General features: G+C 45.8%; 1 protein-coding gene across 5 annotated transcripts in view; it reads left to right on the top strand.

Annotated features, from left to right (window-relative positions):
- Nucleotides 1-21515, top strand: part of LOC149349523 (rhotekin-2-like) — a 202277-nt gene that overhangs the window by 155038 nt on the left and 25724 nt on the right. For all 5 annotated transcript variants that reach the window (XM_089578494.1, XM_089578495.1, XM_089578496.1 and 2 more), the window contains 4 exons: nt 6482-6531; nt 6849-7023; nt 9705-9858; nt 14759-14784. In XM_089578494.1, the coding sequence (XP_089434620.1) occupies nt 6482-6531; nt 6849-7023; nt 9705-9858; nt 14759-14784 (405 nt within the window). The remainder of the gene's footprint in view (nt 1-6481; nt 6532-6848; nt 7024-9704; nt 9859-14758; nt 14785-21515) is intronic.

Here is a 21515-nt window from a genome sequence, read left to right as displayed (position 1 = left end):
AAAGGGTTGAGAAGCCCTTCTTTCTTCCACCAGGGACCTTGTTGAAGATGCACTCAAATCACTGTGAGATATGTACTTTTGCACGTAATTGTGCATCCAAGGAAACCAAAATGTCTTCTGGATCTTTGTCATAGTTCGGGCCACCAAAAAGTTGCCAAGCAGGTCATGACATCGCGCCTTGACTGCCTTTCTCATACATTTTGGTAACACGAATTGTCAGAGTCATTGTCAGAGTCATTGTCAGAGTCATTGTCAGAGTCATTGTCAGAATCATTGTCAGAGCCGATTATCTGCATCAGCCGGCCGTCCTTGAGCGCACAGTCCGTTGTTCTGTTCCTGTCTTCCCTGTTCAAGTATCTGTATAAGTTGTCACAGCTCTTCATCTCCTCTTTGAGTGGAAATTAGCTGGTCTTTCAGACTGCAAGTCAGGCTCACCTCGAAGCGTTTCTTCAAAAGATCATCCATGGTATCACTTCGGCACTCCACTGGTCCTCGACTTAACGAGTCAACATGCTGCATCTGTGTATCCGGTCGATGCCTGACTGTGCAGTCAAATTCTTGAATGAGGCCATACCAGCATGCAATCTGAGGTTTCTATGTACACTGCACATTCAAATGAATGAGGGCCTGGCCATCTGCAACAACTATAAAATGAATGCCCAAGAGTAAGAAACGCAGCCGATCCACATACCACACAATGGCCATCAGTTCCAGCCTTGTCAAATGGTATTTGCTTTCCACTTTGGTTGTTTTCTTGTATACACAGTAAACGAGGGGCCACTTGTTCCCTTTTCATTCTAGCAACATTCCTGCTAGCCCTTTGGAACTGGCATCTGTGTGCAGTTCTGTTTCTACTTTGAGATCAAACAACCGCAACACTGGCCAAGATGTAAATTTCCTCTTCAGGTCCTGGAAACTGCTTTCTTGATCTTCCTTCCATTGGCTCAGCGGTTATGGTGCTCGGCTGCTGACCCGAAAGACGCGGGTTCGATCCCGGCCGCGGCGGCTAGAATTTCTTTAAAGGAGAAATTCTAGAGGCCCGTGTACTGTGCGATGTCAGTGCACGTTAAAGAACCCCAGGTGGTCGAAATTTCCGGAGCCCTTCACTACGGCGTCCCTCATAGCCTCAGTTGCTTTGGGACGTTAAACCCCAATAAACCAATAAACCAATCAAACATTGCTTCCTTTTTCGTTAGCCTTGTGTGTGGTTCAGCAAGCAAGCCGTACTTGTGGATGAATTTCCTGAAGAACCAGTTCAAGCCTAGGTGTCGTCTCACATCATGCACATCCCTCGGGGTAGGAAACTCTGCAATTGCATTTTTTTTGGCCTCACCTGGCTGTACCTGTTCTCCCACCAGACGTAATCCCAGGAAGCCCACACTGTTGTTTGCAAACAAACTCTTGCTTAGTCGCAGTGTCAACCCTGTGTTCCTGAATGCCTGCAGGACTTGACAAAACTGCAGGATCATATCACTCCAACCCCTTGCGGGTATTAGCACATCATCTAGATAGCATTTGATGACTCCGCCTCTTAGTTGGTCCAAGAACTTAGTTTATAAGCCGCTGGAACGCCGCGGGTACATTTGTAAAATCGAACATCATTCGTTCGAATTGACCTGTCTCATGTGGAGTGTGTCAGGGGTACTTGCAAGTAGCCTTGAGCCAGATCCAGAACTGTGTAGACAGGCGTTTCTGCGAGGCCTTCGAACTGATCGTCACTATTTGGAAGGGGATACTTCTTATTCATGGTTTGTGCATTTAGCCTGCAATAACCGGGCACTTTTCACCATTCTTCTTGTCTACTACAAGTACTGGACTGGCATAATCAGAGTTTGTCTCAGTCACCAAGCCGAGATCCTTCCACTTTAACAATTCTTCAAATTGTTTCTCGCCCTTCGGCGTTTGTCTGATGTGGTCACAATACAACAGGGCTGCTACCCGGGTCTTCAACAATGTCCATCTCCAATACTGTCATGCAACCCAGCTCTGCCGGGTTCATCACGAAACTCTCGAAATTCGTTTGAAACATCCACCAGTTCTGATTGCGAACGGACACTCTATACAATGCCAAAATCACAGACAACCCCAAAATCTTGCATATGTGATGTAAGGTAGTTTAGTAAATGTCCTCCCGACTAACAAATCCACAGATTTGGCTTCATCTGGGACTACAAGGATGGGTATGTCCTTTGCCAAAACGCCATCAATGCTCTAATCCGCCTTGCATCTCCCAGTACTCTTTGTCGCTGGCGCAGTGCTTTTTCCAAAACCATACAGGGCCATTGCTTCAGGTTCAATTTCCGTGCCACATCGCGCTGCTGCAGAGGCACTCAAGAGATAGCCAGAGCTACCTTTGTCAATGAGTTCAGTGAGAGTGAACTTGCCATACACAGTCACTTCCTTCAGCAAAATGCTTGCACTCTTGACTTCACGTACTGGCTCACTCACAGTGTTCGCTTCATTCCACTGTGGCACTTCCTTGTAGTGACTCTGTGTGTGGTCTGCTCTATTGCAGCAGAAACATTTCATTGGTCACTTTTGCTGCAAACAGTCTGTCGCTTAATGACTGTACTGGTTACAGTTGTCGCACTTTCGCACTTTCGCACTTTCATTTGACAGAGGGGGCCGCCTGTCCTTGGTACTTCCCTCGTCAACTGGTTTTCTTACATGTATCGTGCTAGTGTGTTGAGCACATACTTCGTCGCTCTGGAGTCTACGGTCACGCATTGGACCGAAAAGCCTTTCATGCTCGATCCTCTCGAAGTCTTGTAATGTCATGCAGGATGTCATCATCATCTTCATGGATTTTTCCGAGCAGCACCGTGCTGAACTATTTTGAGCGCAGTCCTGTGATCACCTGTTCACGAGTGTCCCAGAAGTCCAAGTTCGCCTCTCTGCACAGACGCACCTTGATGTGAAAATAAGCCGCTGAGCTTTTGCTGCGCTGTTTTTCATGCTCGTGCATTTTGTGCCAGCATTCTGCCACACATGTCTGGCTCACGAAGGTTTGCTGAAAATGTTCTTTAAAATCCTTCCAGTTTTAGTTTCGGATCTCCTTGAATGTAGCTAATCTCTCGCAGGTCCAATCAAATGGGATTTCGCGGTCTCAAGCATGAAAGACTCGGGCCAGCAGCGTAGCTGTCGTGCAATGATTGTCAATCCAATCCTTTGCTTAGGGTGCATCCTCACCGCCATCAAAACTTGTAATGTTACTGAGGTCGGGCATTACCTGGAACGCAGTGATGCTGCTGGGCATCTCCGTTGACACAGGCTGTTGCTCCATGAGGGAGTCAAGTGTTCCAGTAAGTTCATCAGTATGCACTCCTTTTCCATAATGACATTCAACAGTTCACGCACCGTAGCACCATCACCTTGGTCGGCACTCGTGGGTGAAATGGGATCACGCACAGTCACACCAGTAACAGTACTATCGTTGTCGCCGTCGGTTGAGAGGCTTTCGCTTGGGACTACATCTTTGTTCATGGCGCCGCTACACTGCTCAACTGTGTCTCACAACTGCCACTGTGTTCTTTGGGCCTAGAATCCTGCCTTTGTGTCGTTATACACCATGGCTTGCATGTCTAGGACACGGTTAATGCAATGAAAATGTATTTAATGATATTCACTAGGATACAACCTAAAGGAAATGCATGGTTCCACACAGACTCACACGAATGTCCATCAAACATGCACGTACCCACATGACGCTGTTTCCTACACTCTCACACAGTTCCCCAGTGCCACTCCCTTAACAGACATGGCCAGACTACTTGACGTCGGAGTCCATTGCAGGGGGTGCCAGCAAGCAGCTGGTAAAAAAAAAAAGAAGAAAGCCTACACTTATAACAATGAAAAAAACACTGCATGGGCTAACTTTCATTTGATTTTTGTCAATGCAGAATTTCAGATGTTAAAGGAAACCTTGCCAAACACTATGAGGGGTGCAAGCTAGTTGTATGCAATCTGATTTTCAGTGAATGCAAAGTCATTAGTGGGAGTAGAAAACAACTAACTCAAGAGATCATGGAATCTAGACAAATAAAAATAACAAAACTACAGAGAATGTTTACTTCATTCGAATCGGAGCAAAAGCACGGATTTGTGCTATGTAGAAGACAACGGTGAGCAGGCAGTGCTGCGGGATGGAGCAGATGGAAGTTGATGAAGACGACACTCTCCAATGCACAGCGCGGGAGTGTGGTGCAGTTTAACACGAGGCATGCTGGCTGCGGCGATAGCCTAGTGGTCACGCTGAGTGGCCCTTGAAGGAGATCTGTTTTCACAGCCGCGGGTTCGACTCCCAGTCATGGATATTGATTAAATTTCTTTTTCTCTTTTTCATGGCTTGCCCGCTAACACAGTCCGCGATTGAAGCCCGAGGTCCCGTAGTGAAGGTTTCCCTTCAAAATTATTTGAAATTTAGCGTCCTTGTGTTACGAGTGCTACATTTGTCGTCATTACTGGCATATCCGCAGTGACGCTTCTGCTGTTTGCTTTGGCTGGCGGTGAGTAAAACGTAAGGCGGCCATGTTTACAAAGGAGCCTCTCTGCAGGGCCGACTGCTGTGGTGATGCAGCTGTGTGGAGAAGCATACTTGCAGATGCCAAAGCTGACGTGCTGAGTATGCTGGGAGTCTTGATTGCAGGGTTTTGGGAAAGGAAGCTCCTGGTAATTCTTTAGCATGGAAAAGGCTCAACGATGCCTTTGGAGAGTAGGATTGGTGGTGCTACAGTAGGCAAAATATAGGGGAAAAAAAAAACAGAATTCGGAGACCGACTCTCCTGTTCATGAGTGGTTGGCTGTACACTCAGGTCGTCGTGCTTCAGGTTCCGTAACTGTATAACTCAAAGGCAATGCTGCGCTTGGAAATGCAGGGATTTATTTATTTATTTTATTTATTTAAATACCCTAAAGGCCCAAGTGGGCATTACATAGGGGGGGAGGGCATGAAAACAACACAATACAGATTATTGGCACACAGTAAACAAATACAAAGAATAACTATATATACAAATTGCAAGTACACAGCACTGCAGTCACTGAAAGATACATAGGTGTAGCGTATAAGACTTAATGCTTCAACGATACTGAAAATATCACGGTGAGTTTTTTAGGCCAAGGTGCACTGAAAGTTTTGTTTGGAAATGTGATAACTCAGTTTCAGCAACTATGTCAGCCGGTAACGAGTTCCACTCTGCCATAGATAATAGTAAGGGTGATGTTTGATATTTCAGTGTTCGTGCGAAGATGGGTTGCACTTTGTGGGAATGATCAGACCGGGATGAAACATGATGGGCAGGGGCGATGCAATCAGCTGTGAACGGGGAGTCATCGTAGTACAAAGAATGAAAGAACGATAAACGAGAGAACTTACGTCGAGTGATAAGGTCGCGAATACTGATAGTTTGCTTCAATAATGACACACTTTCATACGGTGAGTATGAAAAAAGGATGAACCTCACAGCTTTATTTTGCACAGACTGTTGATTAATGAAATGCTGCTTGGACTCCATATTAAAGACTCGTATTCTAAAGCTGACCTTATGAGTGTAGTATACACGCGAAGCTTTGTCTCGGGGTTTGCAAGATATAGACAACGTGGGATGAGTCCCAGTTTCTTGAATGCTTTGTTTGTGATGTGATTTATGTGGGCGTTCCAGCTTAAATCAGCATTGATATAAACACCTAGGTACTTAAAACAATCTGTTCTTTCAACTATATTCTCATTAATTGTGTAGACATTAGAAGGTGTATTAGTGCGCGTGGAAAAGGTCATCAACTTTGTTTTTTTGATATTAATTTCCATCTGCCATAGCTGGCACCATTCATTGTGGTCGAGCGTAGTACTGTTGAATAAATTTCGAGAGTGGAGAGCTGGGCCAGTTGGTACGTGGTCACGCAGAGTAAAATGACGCTGCCAGCATTGTCCCGTGTTCTCTTCCAGGTCTGTCCTGTCCGTTCCGGTGGTTTTATTCATTGTGTAGTTTAGGGAGCTTATAGCGTTGATACCAGTCTGCCAGAATACGGGTGTGTGGATAGCTGCTAAGCAAGGAGACGATGATCAGTGGCTGCTCCACTATATAGTCTTGTCTCGTAGTGCTGAGTGGTTTACTGCCGGACAAGTTGAGACCTTACGATGACGGTGCTTCTGCCTATAGGTGGCTGTGCTCGATGGCACGCAAGTGTTGTCTATGATACTGGTATATCTACATTAAAATTTCTCACCCCTTGGTCCACTGAGCACTCTTAATATATATCTACCTGCACCTTTTGAGCGTATTGATGTATATTTCTCTAAAACGTTGCTGGAAGGTTAAGAAAAAATGAAAATTGATTCCTGTCAAGACATAGTGCTCGTAATTCTTACATTTATGGCGCAGTGCGTAGCTCAGTTCCTAACTTAGAAACGCAGCTTTACCAGGTTGATAGGATGTGATTCCTCTTTTCTTGCTTATACTTGTGCCTTATGTTCTTTTTGCAGCATCGGGGCATTCCCCCTGGACGTGTCTCGTTCCCGTGTGGCAGTGTCAGGTGAGCCACTGTGTCGTCGCCTTCATTTCCAGCTACGCCCACGTGTGGGCCTTCTGCCTTAGCGGCAGCGTTTGCACTGGTGCGATTACTTGTCAGAGCGGTAGTGAAAAATGATGCGTTGTCAGAACTGGAAGCAAAATTGAAGGAAATGTGTCATTGCAATGAAATTAAAATGCAAGGTCCTATTTAACAAATTACACTCTCGTATTTCTGTCGATCCATGGTTGTGGCACGGCGACCGTCAAGTTAGGCCCAGCCCACAGTTGACTACTCGTGCTTGAGTTTGAGTTGAGTGGCGGCTCTGGTCATTCTCGCAGAGATCCGGATGCCGCTGATCTGGAAGGACACGGACCATTTCAAGAACAAGGGTGACTATCGCAGGTTTGCAGTCTTTTGCCTGCTCAAGATCGGCACTGAGATCTACGACACGGCCATGATCAGCAATGTGGACCGCAGCATGACCGATGTCTCCTTTGAGGACACCATTGTCTTGTAAGTCTCTTGCTGATATTGGTCGCTGATTGCTGGCAGCGAGGGCGTGGCTTGTCAGCACATTTTGGGCTAGTGATAGTCACGCATATGGTCTTTGAGGTGCAAAATTTCTATTTTGGTGTGGTAGGCATGTATAGTTGTGGTATTCATCTACCCAAGGAATTCCAACTTGTACAGCACTCAGACAGACCGGCAAGTTTTCTGCCGCTGCACTCCTTATTGTGCCTAAGTGTAACTAACTTCTCTCAGATTTAATAGACATGGCTGTTCCAGTGCGTAGGTTGTGGCCTGCATGCCCTGAGAGTTTTATGCCTTCTTAGGCCCAAGAGGAAGTGGAAGCCTATTGTTGGCAGAAACGTACACATCTGTATGCTTGAGACATGCTGTTCGATTTTTGTATGCTTGATATTGCAACCCTGAAGACTTGGAAAACATGGTATTCGCCATGAGGCCATTAAACGAGCGATCACTTTAAATTAGATTAAAAAAAGTTGAAAATGACTGCTGTGAATCTGTTGTCCTATTCTTATGAGTAGTCCGCTGCGGTGGCTCAGTGGTTATGGTGCTTGGCTGCTGACCCGAAAGACACGGGTGATCCCAGCCGCGGCGGTCGAATTTTGATGGAGGCGGAAGTCTAGAGGCCCGTGATCTGTGCGATGTCAGTGCACTTTAAAGAACCCCAGGCGGTCGAAATTTTCTGGAGATGCCGTAGAGTCGCTTTGGAACGTTAAACCCCATGAACCAAACTAAACCAAACCTATTCTTACGAGTACTTGTCACGGTGATATGTTGGTACGCGGGACAATCTCTACACGCGTTGTCCCAGGTTCTATGATAGAGCACACGCTTCCACAGTATCCACTGTGCAAGTGGTGACAAGCGGATCAGGTAAATGCGCCGATTTTGTTGTCGCGCTCAGAAGTTTCTTGCGGCAGCGCTATTGGTGAGACTTCCTCAGCCAATCAGGAGAGTGCGTTAAATGTGTTCCTCCGTGACTTGTCAACTGCTCGTGGCTTACACGGATATGATTAGAAAAGAGCCTAAATCGACGCTGTCTATGTACTATAAGTGTATGCATGCTTACATATGCTAAACGCAAGAATTTTGTGGAATGTACGTTACACCATTAGTCACAGTATTTTTAGTTCAGTATATACAAATGGAGACGCAATGATAAGCTCAGCCTTGTGGAGCCGTCTGGTTGTTAGAAAGGAACCATTTATGTCCATTTATGAGATTGATTCAGACGGTGTTGGTCGCACCCACATTTATTATTTTTTAATGCGTACAAAGAAAATCACGCGTCGACTGCCTAGGTCGTGTTCTTGGCGTTGCCACCATCTGTGCGACCTTCTTATACCGATTTTCTTCATATACATGACTCTCGACGAGTTATCAACATCCTCCTTCTTTGGCGCTGATATACGCGAACGTTTCGTTTGCAAAACACATTTTTGCGAACCCGTCCCGACCCCTTCACTTGTAGTGAGACTCCATGGACATTCATGTGCTCACTTGTACAGCAGTAGCCTGCTACTTTTCATTGTATGCAAGCTGTGTAAGGAATGCACGCTATAGCTGTCGTTTATAGTGGACCGAATAAACTTGAAACCTATTCTTGGCACGTCATGGGATACATTTGTCATGCAGTCTGACTTATGTGGTGGAAGGCATTTTCAAGAGATACTTGAAGCATGCTTTGCGCAATTATCTCAGTTATGCCATATGATCTGAGCATACAAGCTTAGAATAAAAATATTTCTATCTTTGGTCTAACAAACCCTGCCTTATTATACCCTTCAATAAACTATTCAACATGGATTTTTTCAGTCAACATTCTTGGCTTAATTCTGTGCACTCCCAGCCTTGCATGAGACCAGCAATAGCTAGCACTGCAGGTAGCATTGAGCATTAGAATAATATACTATAAAGATGTTATGCAAGTTATGCTAACATTACCACTTACATTGGAATGTTGCATTGAAGTTAAAAATTTACATTTAACATTATATGTCATATCTGGAGGATTAGTTTAACATGGAAATTAAGCATTGTTTTCATATAGCTTTCTAAACATTATTATAATGTTTGAGTCATAACTGTAAAACAACGTAACAAATATAATTTAAACTGGGTCCCATAATTTTCCTCATTGTTCTTACAGGCAAGACGTTTTTCAATAGTAGTACTTTGTGACTAAACCTCTTAGACTGTGCCCACCATAGATTTGCATGCACAGCTCCATTATTTCGTTAGAAAGCTTTGCTTATTACCCTTTCGCCACTACATACCCTCAGTAATGGGTATGTAAGGTTGACTCCATTGCATCCTTTCAAAAGTGAATGCATATCCGCATTTTGTGTTGTATTGTATTGTGGAGATGAAGTGTTGCCCTTGTTGTTGGTCCTTGCAAAGTGTTGATGAAATTGTGTACCGTCACACTGGTGGGCCTGCATGCTCGTCCAGGGTTGCTTCATCATTTTCAAGAATGTTACATTTATGTTTTTGAAATGTTTAAATAATGTTAGGAAAAGATTATTTGAACATTTATTTATACCATTACAAAAACGTTAGGAAACAAGGACATTAAGAACATTCAAACAATGTTTGACTGAAGCAAAAATGTAAAATTGTTGTAATGTTTCGTTTCTACCTGGATGACTGTCTGCCCTTGATTACAGCAACCACATTCCACCTGATTTTGAGTTCAAGCTGGAAGTGTACAGCCACATTCTGCAAGATGACCTGAGCATGGCTAGCACGCCTCGGAAAATAAAGACAAAGATTACCAATTCAGTCAGCCGGGCCATAGGACGCAAGCTTGCGGCATCACTGGTATGTTCTCCTTCCATTTCTCAAGCAGCATGCATACTACTTGTGCCATCTCTAACTAGCATGTGAAACAGAAGCTGAGTGACCCTCATTTAATTTATTGGCACACTACCTTCCCAAGTAACGACAGGCATCCACGGACTGTCCATGGCAAAACCAAACAGCTGGCTCAGCAGATGTTCATAGGATGTCCACAAGTCCTGCACTCATTTCTTAGTGTTATATAGGTGTCTGCGAATGGATGTGGGATTAGTTAATGCCTGAAATGCATTATATGGTTATATTACATAACAGCATATACAGCTCGTGCGGTAGAAAAGCTGTCAGTGTAGTAGTAGTCGGCACCGCGTGTCGGAAATAATCGGGGGCTGCATAAAAAAAATTGTATCGTGGTAACTTGTGGTTCTAGTGATTGATGATTGATTGCTGTGTGATAGGCGATGATGAGTTAATTAAATCGTTGTGATTAATTGATTAATTAAATAAATTAAAAGATGGCTACAGAAACCAGCAGGTGCGAGAGGTAACCTACACTGCAAAGCCAGTTTATCCTGTGACGAAAGCTCGTTTCCTTCTTGTGTGCGCACGACTTCGTGGGAGCATTTGTAAGGCACACGTTCACTATAGCTCTTTTCACCAGTTCTGAGTGCGCCGATTAGAACGGCAGAGGCGCCTTCTCTCTTAGAGTTTCATATGCCCAGCAAACATGCCTTCTTAGAAACTCTAATCTGAGATCTAAGAATCCCAAAAACCCTAGGTCAGGAAGCTCGTGCGTGACAGTAAGCAGCTCCAGTGCATCACTGAAACACACCATTGCCTCCAGAACTGTTTCTTGAGAATTCACGCTTTGGCCGTCGCAAAGGACAAGGTACTTGTAAACCTACCTAAACACCTTTTGTACCTTTGTACTGGTAAGGCTGATGTTAAGGCTCTGTCTTTTAAAGCCAGGTACAAATCATTTAAGTAAAGACGCAATACAGGACCCAATGCACACACCGCATTTCTGCAGGTACACTTTTTCTTCCCATTGAACATCAGTCGACTTCAGGTACTCTGCAAGGAGTTCCAGGAACCTCCAAATGGACATTCTACTAGCATTTTAAAAAGCAACTGTTCCATGCTTGTCAAAAGCGTTCTTTGATGCACTCTATTATAAACTTGTCCTGAGGAATTGAGTAGCATAAATCTTTAACATCAACAGAGCATGCCACAAAGTCACTGCTAGAATCTGATGGTTGGTTGGTTTGGTTGGTTTATGGGGTTTAACGTCCCAAAGCGACTAAGGCTATGAGAGACGCCGTAGTGGAGGGCTCCGGAAATTTCGACCACCTGGGGTTCTTTAACGTGCACTGACATCGCACAGTACACGGGCCTCGAATTTCTCCTCCAAAGAAATTCAACCGCCGCGGCCGGGATCGAACCCATGTCTTTCGGGCCAGCAGCCGAGCACCATAGCCACTGAGCCACCACGGCTAGAATCTGAGGATTTCACCTGGAAAGGGCTAGTAGGTTTAGTTTTTTTTTGCAAGAATGGGCCACAGTGTCTTTTGCCACGTCTTATTATCAGGAATTATAACCCTCAAGGGCCAGTGAAAAACACATCAAGGCAAGATTGCTTGCAAGTGTCAATGCGTCGTAAAAGGTGGGCAAACTTCAGTTTAGTGCAAAGTTTCTTAGCAGCTGACTTTGCGTTCTTAACATTTGATACTTTGTGCTCATCAAAAGCGGAGCTTATGACTTGTAAAGCCCCCCCCCCCCCCCCCCCCCGTCCTCTTTGTCAGAGGTCAGCAATTGATGGAATTGTTTATAAAGTACCTTACAACTCGTCCCACTGGAAAGTTCCTGTCGCTTAGTTGGCAGCGTGCCACGACATCGAACACACCTGGCACTTTTTGATTCAAGACCTGCTCGGGCCACGTTTTGCACCATGGCTAGCAGCTCCGGTGTCGTGCTCTTAGGTTTGATGGCAAACTTCGGTCCAAGGCTTAGCACTTCACAAACCGACTGGGGCAGAGTCTTGACGCCATAGGTGTGGATCTAGTTTTCAGTGGCCTGTGTTGCGATGTTACTTCTCCTCTCAGTGATGTCAGCAAGTAGCTTTGCCAACATGATGCACCTTACGAACTCGCTCGTTCTGTTGACGACATGGGACCACTGCTGCCACTGGCGGCTGTTGGTGCGGAGGCAGTCCCAATAAAAATGGGCTTGATGGTGCCACTCTGATTTCAGAATCCTCAGGCATCTTCGGCTGTGGCTATCAGAAGATGCATGCCCTCCAAAAAGAGATCATCTCTGGTGGTAAAAACTTCATGCGGATGCAGACGGACATGATCAGCACTCGGCTGACAGTGTTGATGATGAAGGGAATGTGAGTTTGGAAGTCGAAAGTGAAACACTGAAAAGGGCCCGAGGTACAAGAAATGTAATTTGCCAGAATAGCAGCTTGGGCTTGTTGGCTATCCATTTGGAAGTGATCAGCGCTTAATAAATAGACTTAGGCAGGAGACAAGTGCTGACTTTCAACAGTGTTTATTGAGAAAAAACACAGGCTTCTTGTACTATCTACCCTAAGGCAAAAAAAAAAACAACACTCATCTCAGCCACGTCATGCCAGCCAAGTCAAGTGATGCAAGAAGTTTTGTGCAATCAGGAAGGTGAAGCAACATTTAACAGATCACATGCATTCTTCGTTAGCGACACAGACTGTGTGCTGAGACACTGATCATGCAGCCAAGCTACCTCAGCTGCCTTGATGATCTCGCGAACCTACTGTTCTCTATGTTTACCGGCACTTTGCATCAGGAAAATATTGACACAATTGTTTTTGAGGGTCAATCTCTGCAATGCAATCCCAGATTTCTGAAAGCTTGCAGTACGTTAGTTTTGTGTTCCGGCAATCATTCATGAGTGCATCTGCCAGTTCGACCTACATATTCTTTTCCGCCTGTCAGTGGCACGGAATATACCATAGCTTTTACACATTCCACGAAGGGGTTTCGGTGTTTTATTGCACATTTCCGTTTCTTTCTTGTGGGCCAGCATTCACACTTCAGCAGAGACTCTTCGATTTGTTCGAGGCTGTAAGCACCACATGCACGCCTGCTTTTCGACCAGTCTTTTTTTAGGCAATGCAAGGGTCTCTTTGGGAGCTGCATCAAGGGAAGTGCAACAAGAAAGTACCTGCTGCATTTCATTCAGTAGGGAAATCCAGGCATAGCACAGATTGGCCTTAAAATATTTCAAGATACTTGCAGATAAATTTTTTTTCCGAGGTATTCTGGTTTTATTTATGTATATATAGAGGACAGATTCGTTTGAAAGTGTCCACGTAAAATTAAGAGGTACTAGTTGTGAAAATGCTTATAACTAACTACACATCAATTTTCTGTATTGTGATGAAACTGTATATCCACTGAATGTACATTACTAAGTGTATTTTCAAGGAAAATGAAAATGTATTTTTATTTTAAGCATTTTGCTGCACAATATGTTCAGTGGCAAGCACCATATGTTTTTTTTCTATCTCTGATGAAATTCCTTCATAAAATACACTGGTTTTCAAGTAACCAGCTGAAATGGAGCTCAAGTCAGTCTGTCCAAGAGGCGGCTTTTACTATGGGCACCCTGCCACCATGTACATTGTGGCGGTGAAATAAAACTTATGGAGGCAAACAATTTCACTGTGTATCAAGTTAAGGCTAGAGGTATACTATTAAAACTATAGTGCTATGAAATGTTTCTCTGGCTGTATGTCAATGCTTGTGCCAGAGCAGGATGGTGCCAAGCTCTCATGTAAGTAGGCCAATACCCCTACAATGATGGACAGCGCGACTATCTGTGAGGCTTTATTTTTTCTATGGGAACAAATATCCGCTTCAGATGTCTGCTGAACGTTCATTACAATTACCTTTGGATTCTCTATGGACGTCTGGTGAGCATTTGAAGATACCTTGCGAGTTTGTGGAATATCTAAAAAAGATGCCTATCACCCGCCAGGATGGCTCAGTGGCTGTGGCTTTTGGGTGCTGGGTCCCAAGGTCATGGGCCAAATCCTGGCCATGGTAGCCACCTTTTGATGGCGGCAAAATGCAAAAAGGGGTATGTCTTGTATGATGTCAGTGTACATTAAAGGACCTTAAGTGGACCTCATGCCCCATTTGAATCTTCAGGGCTTTGAGCCTTACAGACCCATACCTAATAATGCCCATCAGATTTACTGTGTACTGAATCCGTGGTTACCTTGGTTTACTTGCTCAATATTTTGTCAGCTTATGTCTACACTCAAACTTAATTTGGTTTCACGGCCTGAGGGGCAAGTTGGTGCATGATGAAATGAATGGCGGCGTAACAAGAACACTAACAAGATGCATGTGGTGCCCCTTTCTTGTTAGTGTCCTTGTTGCGTCGCCTTTCATTTCATTAATTTGGTATACCTAGTTTAAGGCCTATTTTTGTGATCAACATAAACTTCACAAATCGAGCTTGTGACACCTTGTAAACTTAATTTCAACTAAAGAATTTAAACCTGAACATATACATGTCATTGCAGCTCACATAGTGTATTTTCACATGTGCATTGCAAACTTTGAATGAAAAGGGCTGTTTATAATCATTGTAATAAAGTGTGGCATTGCACATAAGTGCCATCCAGGCACTACTAATTATTTTCAGGCATTGTTTTGAAACGATGCCCGAAAATAATTAGTAGTACCCGGGTGGTACTCTTAGAAACGCAACTCTAAAAAGCATTTGTTGATAAAAAAGATGCAAACAAGCAATGCAGTTCTGAAATGTGTATTTTACTACAATAATATAAAGAATTACATGCTGTGAAATTTAACCTGTTCACAGAGTGTACAGACTAAAACTTATAAAGACTGTGTTACTTTTCTTGTTCTTTCAGAAAGAAGAGCTTAGCTCCTTGGAAATGTAAGGCAGTTTCTTCATACATTCCGTATTGTTGCATTCTTTAGTATACTTATAGTTTACGCATTATTTGACTTTAGATTCTGTTGTGTCCCCTTATTGCTTTTGTGTGTGCGCCCCCTCCTAACGACCACTCGCATTCCCCTCCTAACGACAGTTCGCATCCTCCTCCTAACGACCACTCAATCCTCCTCCTAACGACCGCTTGCCCTTCGTCGCACGCTGTCGCCGGATGCCCCCCCACGGTGCGCCCCCGCACCCTCCTCCTGTTCTGGGAAGCCACTCCCTGCCGTGGACGCTTCTCCACTCCCTCCTTTCTTCGGGCGGCCAGTTCGGCTCCTGCCTCGGTCGACGCTGGTCGCACCCTCTTCAGCTTTAAATAAACGAAGTCTAAAAGTACCGTGTGCGTCTTTCGCTGCATTCAACACAGCGACCGGACACGACAGTGGCGACGAGAAAGTGGATTCGACCCGCGCTACGCAACGCTATTGACAAGCCATGGCTACGCGAGGGTTTCCCAATCAGATACCAGAGTTCAACGGCTCATCGTGGTCATCGTGGGTTGGACGCCTTCAGTTCTACTTTGAAGCTAACAACATCACAGACCCAGCCTTGAAGAGGGCCAACCTGCTGACGCTGTGCGGGGAGCAGACCTACGATACTGTCTGCGCCCTTATTCAGCCAAGCACACCAGCGGCAGTGTCTTACGACGACATCGTAAAAGCGCTGCAAAAGCACTACGACCCAAGGCCATCCGAGGTCTACAGCCGGGCTCGCTTCCAACGACGAGATCAACTGGAAGGAGAAACTGTGAGCGCCTACGTAGCCGCGCTCAAGAAGCTCGCTGCCGACTGCAATTTTGGAACGCTGTCGACAACAGCTACCGGGCAGGAGGGAGACGCAGCTTCTTCTGCTAACACCACCATGCTTCCCTTGGACGTGATGTTACGCGACAGATTTGTGTGCGGACTGAGTGACGAGTCACTGCAGCAGCGCCTGTTCGCTGAGAAGGACCTCACATTCAGCAAAGCTTACGACATCGCCGTTCGAGCGGAGAGCGCCGGTCACCAGCAGAGAGGGATTCGCCGGAACACCGAGCCGGTACACCAGACAAGCAACCAGGTGCGCAAGCCTTCTGTTGTTGTAAAATCGGTCAAAAAGGCACAACGCTGCTGGCGGTGTGACGACCAACACAACCCCCAGGGATGTCGATTCCAGTCAGCCACGTGTAATTTTTGCCACAAGCGAGGGCATATCGAAAGAGCATGCATTACGAAACGGAGACTTGCCAAGATAAAGTCACCTTCCCAGCCTAATCACAGCGTCAACGCCTCAGAGAATACGCCGCTATCTGATCTCCATGGAACAACATCAGCAACACCATCTGTGTTGTACGACCTGAACACCATGAATCTCGGCACGCGACCGAAGATTTTTACAGAAGTAAGCGTACATCACCAGCTGATTAAGTTCGAGGTGGACTCCGGCGCAGCCTGTACTCTGATCAGTGAGGACACGTTCCGAACTTCATGGCCATCTGACGCACCCGCCCTGCAACAAGACGACACGCACCTGCGAACGTGGTCAGGACAGAATCTGCCACTATTGGGCTCTGCCAACGTGCAGGTTAACTACAACGGCCAGACCCATACGCTACCTCTGCTTGTTGTGAAGGGCACAGGATCAAGCCTTCTAGGGAGAAACTGGTTTTCTCCACTAGGCGTGATGATATGCGGCATACACCAGACGCCGAGCCAGAACATGGTTGAGCAACTGCAAGAGAAATACGAAAGAGTATTCTCGGAAGAGATTCCAGGAAACGAAGGGCCCCCGGTCACACTGGAGTTGTTGGACAACGCGCAACCCAAATTTCTGAAGGCCAGGCCGGTGCCGTTTGCTCTCCGAGATTCAGTTGAAAAAGAGTTGGACAAACTGGAGCAGCAAGGTGTCATCGAGCCGACGCAGCATTCCATCAAACTCTCAGCGTACGACTACGCTCTGGTCTACCGCAATGGGAGTAAACATCAAAACGCCGACGCGCTAAGCCGTCTGCCACTAGACGCAACTGTTGACGAACCATTTCCACCAGGAGACGTTCTGATGTTCGAAGCACTGCCAGAACCTCCGCTTACAGCAGGCACAGTTGCAGCATCTACGCAGAAGTGCGCAGCTCTCCGGCTAGTTTACACAGCTGTTCAACAAGGCAACGTGCATAAACTCAAAGGGGACAACTTCGACGCTTACCGCAGGCGAGCTACAGAGTTGAGCACCCATCGCGGCTGCATCATATTTGGGTCCCGAGTTGTGATGCCGAGAGAACTACGCGCACAAGCTATGTCTCTCATCCACGCCGGACATCGGGGCATCGTTGCAATGAAAAAGTGTGCCAGAAGCTACATGTGGTGGCCTGGCATTGACAACGACATCGAAACAGTGGTGCGAGAATGCAAGCCTTGCCAGAGCAGCCGGAGCGCCCCGCCGAAAGCTCCTGTCCCAGAATGGGAAAAGCCAGACACACCATGGCACACACTGCACATTGATTTTGCAGGACCAATTGAGGGCTGCACTTTCCTTGTGGTCGTAGATGCCTACACAAAGTGGCTTGAGATAAGGCAAATGGGACAGACGACTTCGGCAGCAGTCATTGACAACCTCCGATCACTATTTGCAACGTTCGGCCTGCCGCGCAAGGTAGTGTCGGACAACGGAACACCGTTTGTGTCTGCGGAGATCCTCAAGTTTTATCGCGACAACGGGATCTCATCAGTTACATCGGCCCCCTACCACCCAGCGACAAACGGACAAGCCGAGCGCTACGTAGCCGAGCTAAAACGCGCCCTTGAAAGAGATCAGACAGGCTCGCTGCAGCGCCGCCTTGCGCGCTTTCTCTTCAAGCAGCACACGACGGTTCAGAGCACAACAGGCGAGACCCCCTTGAAAATGATGTTCGAGCGTGAAATGCGAACCCAGCTCACAGCCATCCTCCCCGAGCCAAAGGCAGAGACGTTCCGGGAAGAAAAAGCAATTCCGCGCTGCGGCACGCTTAATGAGGGGCAGCGCGGCCTCGCCCGACAGTTTCTGAAAAAGCCACGCTGGGAGGAAGCTACAATTGTCAGACGCATAGGCCTGCGCTCTTGGCTCGTCAACATACATGGCACAGTAGCACGCCGACATCTCAACCAGCTGCGTAGATTTACGACGCCGTCTGAGAGCTGTCCGCCAGCGAAGAGAGCACGTGCACCATCTTCCCACATAGCCTGGCACCCCTTCCCGGAAGAAGAGACTTCGCCCAGGACAGACCTAGGAGACACAGCGAACAACAGCCAGCCTACAAGTCTTTCTCCCCCGAGCGCACAAAGCCAGCGCGCCTCCACGCGTGAGCGCCGACCCCCTGCACGATACCAGGCAACTTTCTAAGGGGGAAGGAAGTGTTGTGTCCCCTTATTGCTTTTGTGTGTGCGCCCCCTCCTAACGACCACTCGCATTCCCCTCCTAACGACAGTTCGCATCCTCCTCCTAACGACCACTCAATCCTCCTCCTAACGACCGCTTGCCCTTCGTCGCACGCTGTCGCCGGATGCCCCCCCACGGTGCGCCCCCGCACCCTCCTCCTGTTCTGGGAAGCCACTCCCTGCCGTGGACGCTTCTCCACTCCCTCCTTTCTTCGGGCGGCCAGTTCGGCTCCTGCCTCGGTCGACGCTGGTCGCACCCTCTTCAGCTTTAAATAAACGAAGTCTAAAAGTACCGTGTGCGTCTTTCGCTGCATTCAACACAGCGACCGGACACGACAGATTCTATGTTTTTGTTTATCATGTTATGCTTATATTTATGAGGCTGTTTCTTAGTGGCTGTGCTCTGGTTACATCTGCATAACCTATGGATCAGCAAGGCAATTGCATTTATAATTGGTAGATCTGATGCATTAATAAGGCCTAAGCCCTTCGGCAGGCACGTATCGAATATCACCGATAACAAGCGAGGTAACTGACATAAGGAAGTTTAATATGGAGAGAATCGAGCATGCTCTAAAGAGCGGAGGTAGCCTAAAAGCGAAGAGGAAACTAGGCGTAGGCGAAGATCAGATGTATGCATTAAGAGACAAAGAAGGCAATGTCATCAGCAATATGGATAAAATAGTTAAAGGAGTATAGACACCTAATTTTGGTGGCATGTTTTCTTCTCTATAACAATGCGGAAGACACTACTATGCATGAATCACTATTTGGTATTTGGCTACGGCCGCTAAATAATTTATTGTCGAATTTTTATGTCATGCTGTTTCGGTTTCAACAGCTGAACTATGGCTGTGACGTCAAAGTATGGCTATATGTGACGTGAGGCATGGCAAAACTGCGATATAATTGCTGCTTCATCGTTTTAATCCACTACAGTGCTGAAGCCAGCCTTCCTCAAGAGCCGGAATGACAATGTAGAAGCACCGGTTATATTGAAGTTTTTCATTCCTCTTTGATGTCAGTCATTGTTCGGCTGTTCAAACCGAAACTGAAACAGCACAAGAAAGGAATTAGATCATAAATTATTTAGCAGTCATAGGAGAATACCACATGGTAATCCGTGTATAATAATGCTTTACACCTCATTACAAAGAAGAAAACACGCACCTAAAAGTTAAGGTGTCTATACTCCTTTAAAGGAGCCAAAAAGTTCACACAAATCTATACAGTAGTCAGTGTAATCAGGACGTAAATGAGATAGGTAGTATCCTACAAACTGATGAGCTTACTGTCAGCTCCCTTCAAAGCATTTACTAAGGTAATCGTTAATAGAGACAAGACAACCTTAAATTTCAATCAACCAAATGATCAGGCAGGCTTTCGTAACGGCTACTCGACAATAGACAATATTCACAGTATCAATCAGGTGAAATGCGCGGAATATAACCAACCGCTATATATAGCTTTAATAGATACTGAGAAAGCAGTTGACTCAGTCGAAACCTCAGCAGTCATGCAGGCATTACGGAATAGGGGTGTAGAAGAGTGTTATGTGAAAATATTGGAAGATATTTATAATAGCTGCCACCATAGTCCTCCCTAAAGTCCTTCATAACATTCACCACCTGTTTACAGGAGGTATTCAGAGGCCTGAATTGGGAGCAGTCGAGGGTGAGAGTTGATTGAGAGTACTTTCATCATCATCATCAGCTTGGCTATGCCCACTGTAGGGCAAAGGCCTCTCCTATGTTTCTCTAATTAACCCTGTCTTTCGCCAGTTGTGGCCACCGTATTTCCCACAAACTTCTTATTCTCATCCACCCACCTAACTTTCTGCCGCCCCCTGCTACGCTTGCCTTCTCTTGGAATCCACTCCGTTACCCTTAAGGACGAGCGGTTATCTTGCCTTCGCATTACATGCCCTGCCCAAGCCCATTTCTTCCTCTTGATTTCAACTAGGATGTCATTAACCCGCGTTTGTTCCTTCACCCACTCCGCCTGCTTCTGATCTCTTAACGTTACATCTATCATTTTTCTTTGCATAGCTCGCTGCGTTGTTCTTAACTTAAGCTGAACTCTCTTTGTTAGCCTCGACATTTATGCCCCATAGGAGAGTACCGGTAGGATACAGCTGTTGTATACTTTTCTCTTGAGGGATATTGGTAAAATGCCATTCATGATCTGAGATAACCTGCCATATGCGCTCCACCCCATTCTTATTCTTCTAGTTATTTCCCTCTCATGATCTGGATCAGCGGTCACTACCTGCCCTAAATAGACATATTCTCTTACTACTTCCAGCACCTCGCCACCAATTGAAAACTGCTGTTCCCTTGCTAGACTGTTGAACATTACTTTGGTTTTCTGCATGTTAATTTTTAGACCCACCGTTTGGCTCTGCCTGTCTAACTCATTGATCATGCTTTGCGGTTCATGTCCTGAGTGACTTAGCAAGGTAATGTCATCAGCGAATCGCAGATTACTTAGGTATTTTCTATTAACTCTTATCCCCAACTATTCCCATTGCAGGCCCCGGAATACCTCCTGTAAACAGGCAGTGTTTAGTATAGGTGAGATCGTGTATCCCTGCCCGACACTTTCCTTATTGGAATTTTATTGCTGGCTTTATGGACGACTATTGTAGCTGTGCAGTCGTTACAGATATCTTCCAGTATTTTCACATAACACTCTTCTGCACCCTGATTCCGCAATGCCTGCATGACTGCTGAGGTTTCTACTGAGTGGAATGCTTTCTCGTAATCAATGAACGCTATATATAGGGGCTGGTTATATTCTGCGCATTTCTCTATCACCTGATCGATAGCGTGAATAGAGTCTCTTGTTGAGTATCCTTTACGAAAGCCTGTCTGATCATTTGGTTGATTGAAGTCTAAGGTTGTCCTGACCCTATTAGCCATTACCTTGGTATATACCTTGTAGGCAACAGACAATAAGCTGATCGGTCTGTAATTCTTCAACTCCTTGATGTCTCCTTTCTTATGAATTAAGATAATGTTAGTGTTCTTCCAAGCTCTAGGTACACTTGAATCTTTTCTGCAAATGATGCTATTAAATGAATATATACTTCTCCTTTGTTCAGCTAAGGATGACTTGAAGTCAAAAGTACACATTGTTGCCTTTCAGTGTGGCCGCATCAGCTTATTGAAAACAAAACCAACTTCATCATCACTAGCATTGAACTCCTATTGTGTGGAGCAGCATTTGTAGGCAATGCAGAATATTCGGATTTTATTATTAGGCTTACTTACTTTATGCCTT

Source organism: Amblyomma mixtum, chromosome 3 (genome assembly GCF_055824585.1).
Source record: "Amblyomma mixtum isolate Tamu chromosome 3, ASM5582458v1, whole genome shotgun sequence".
NCBI classification, from domain to species: Eukaryota; Metazoa; Arthropoda; class Arachnida; order Ixodida; family Ixodidae; genus Amblyomma; species Amblyomma mixtum.
Note: the sequence above shows the minus strand (reverse complement) of the source record. Positions and strands in the feature narration are given on the sequence as shown.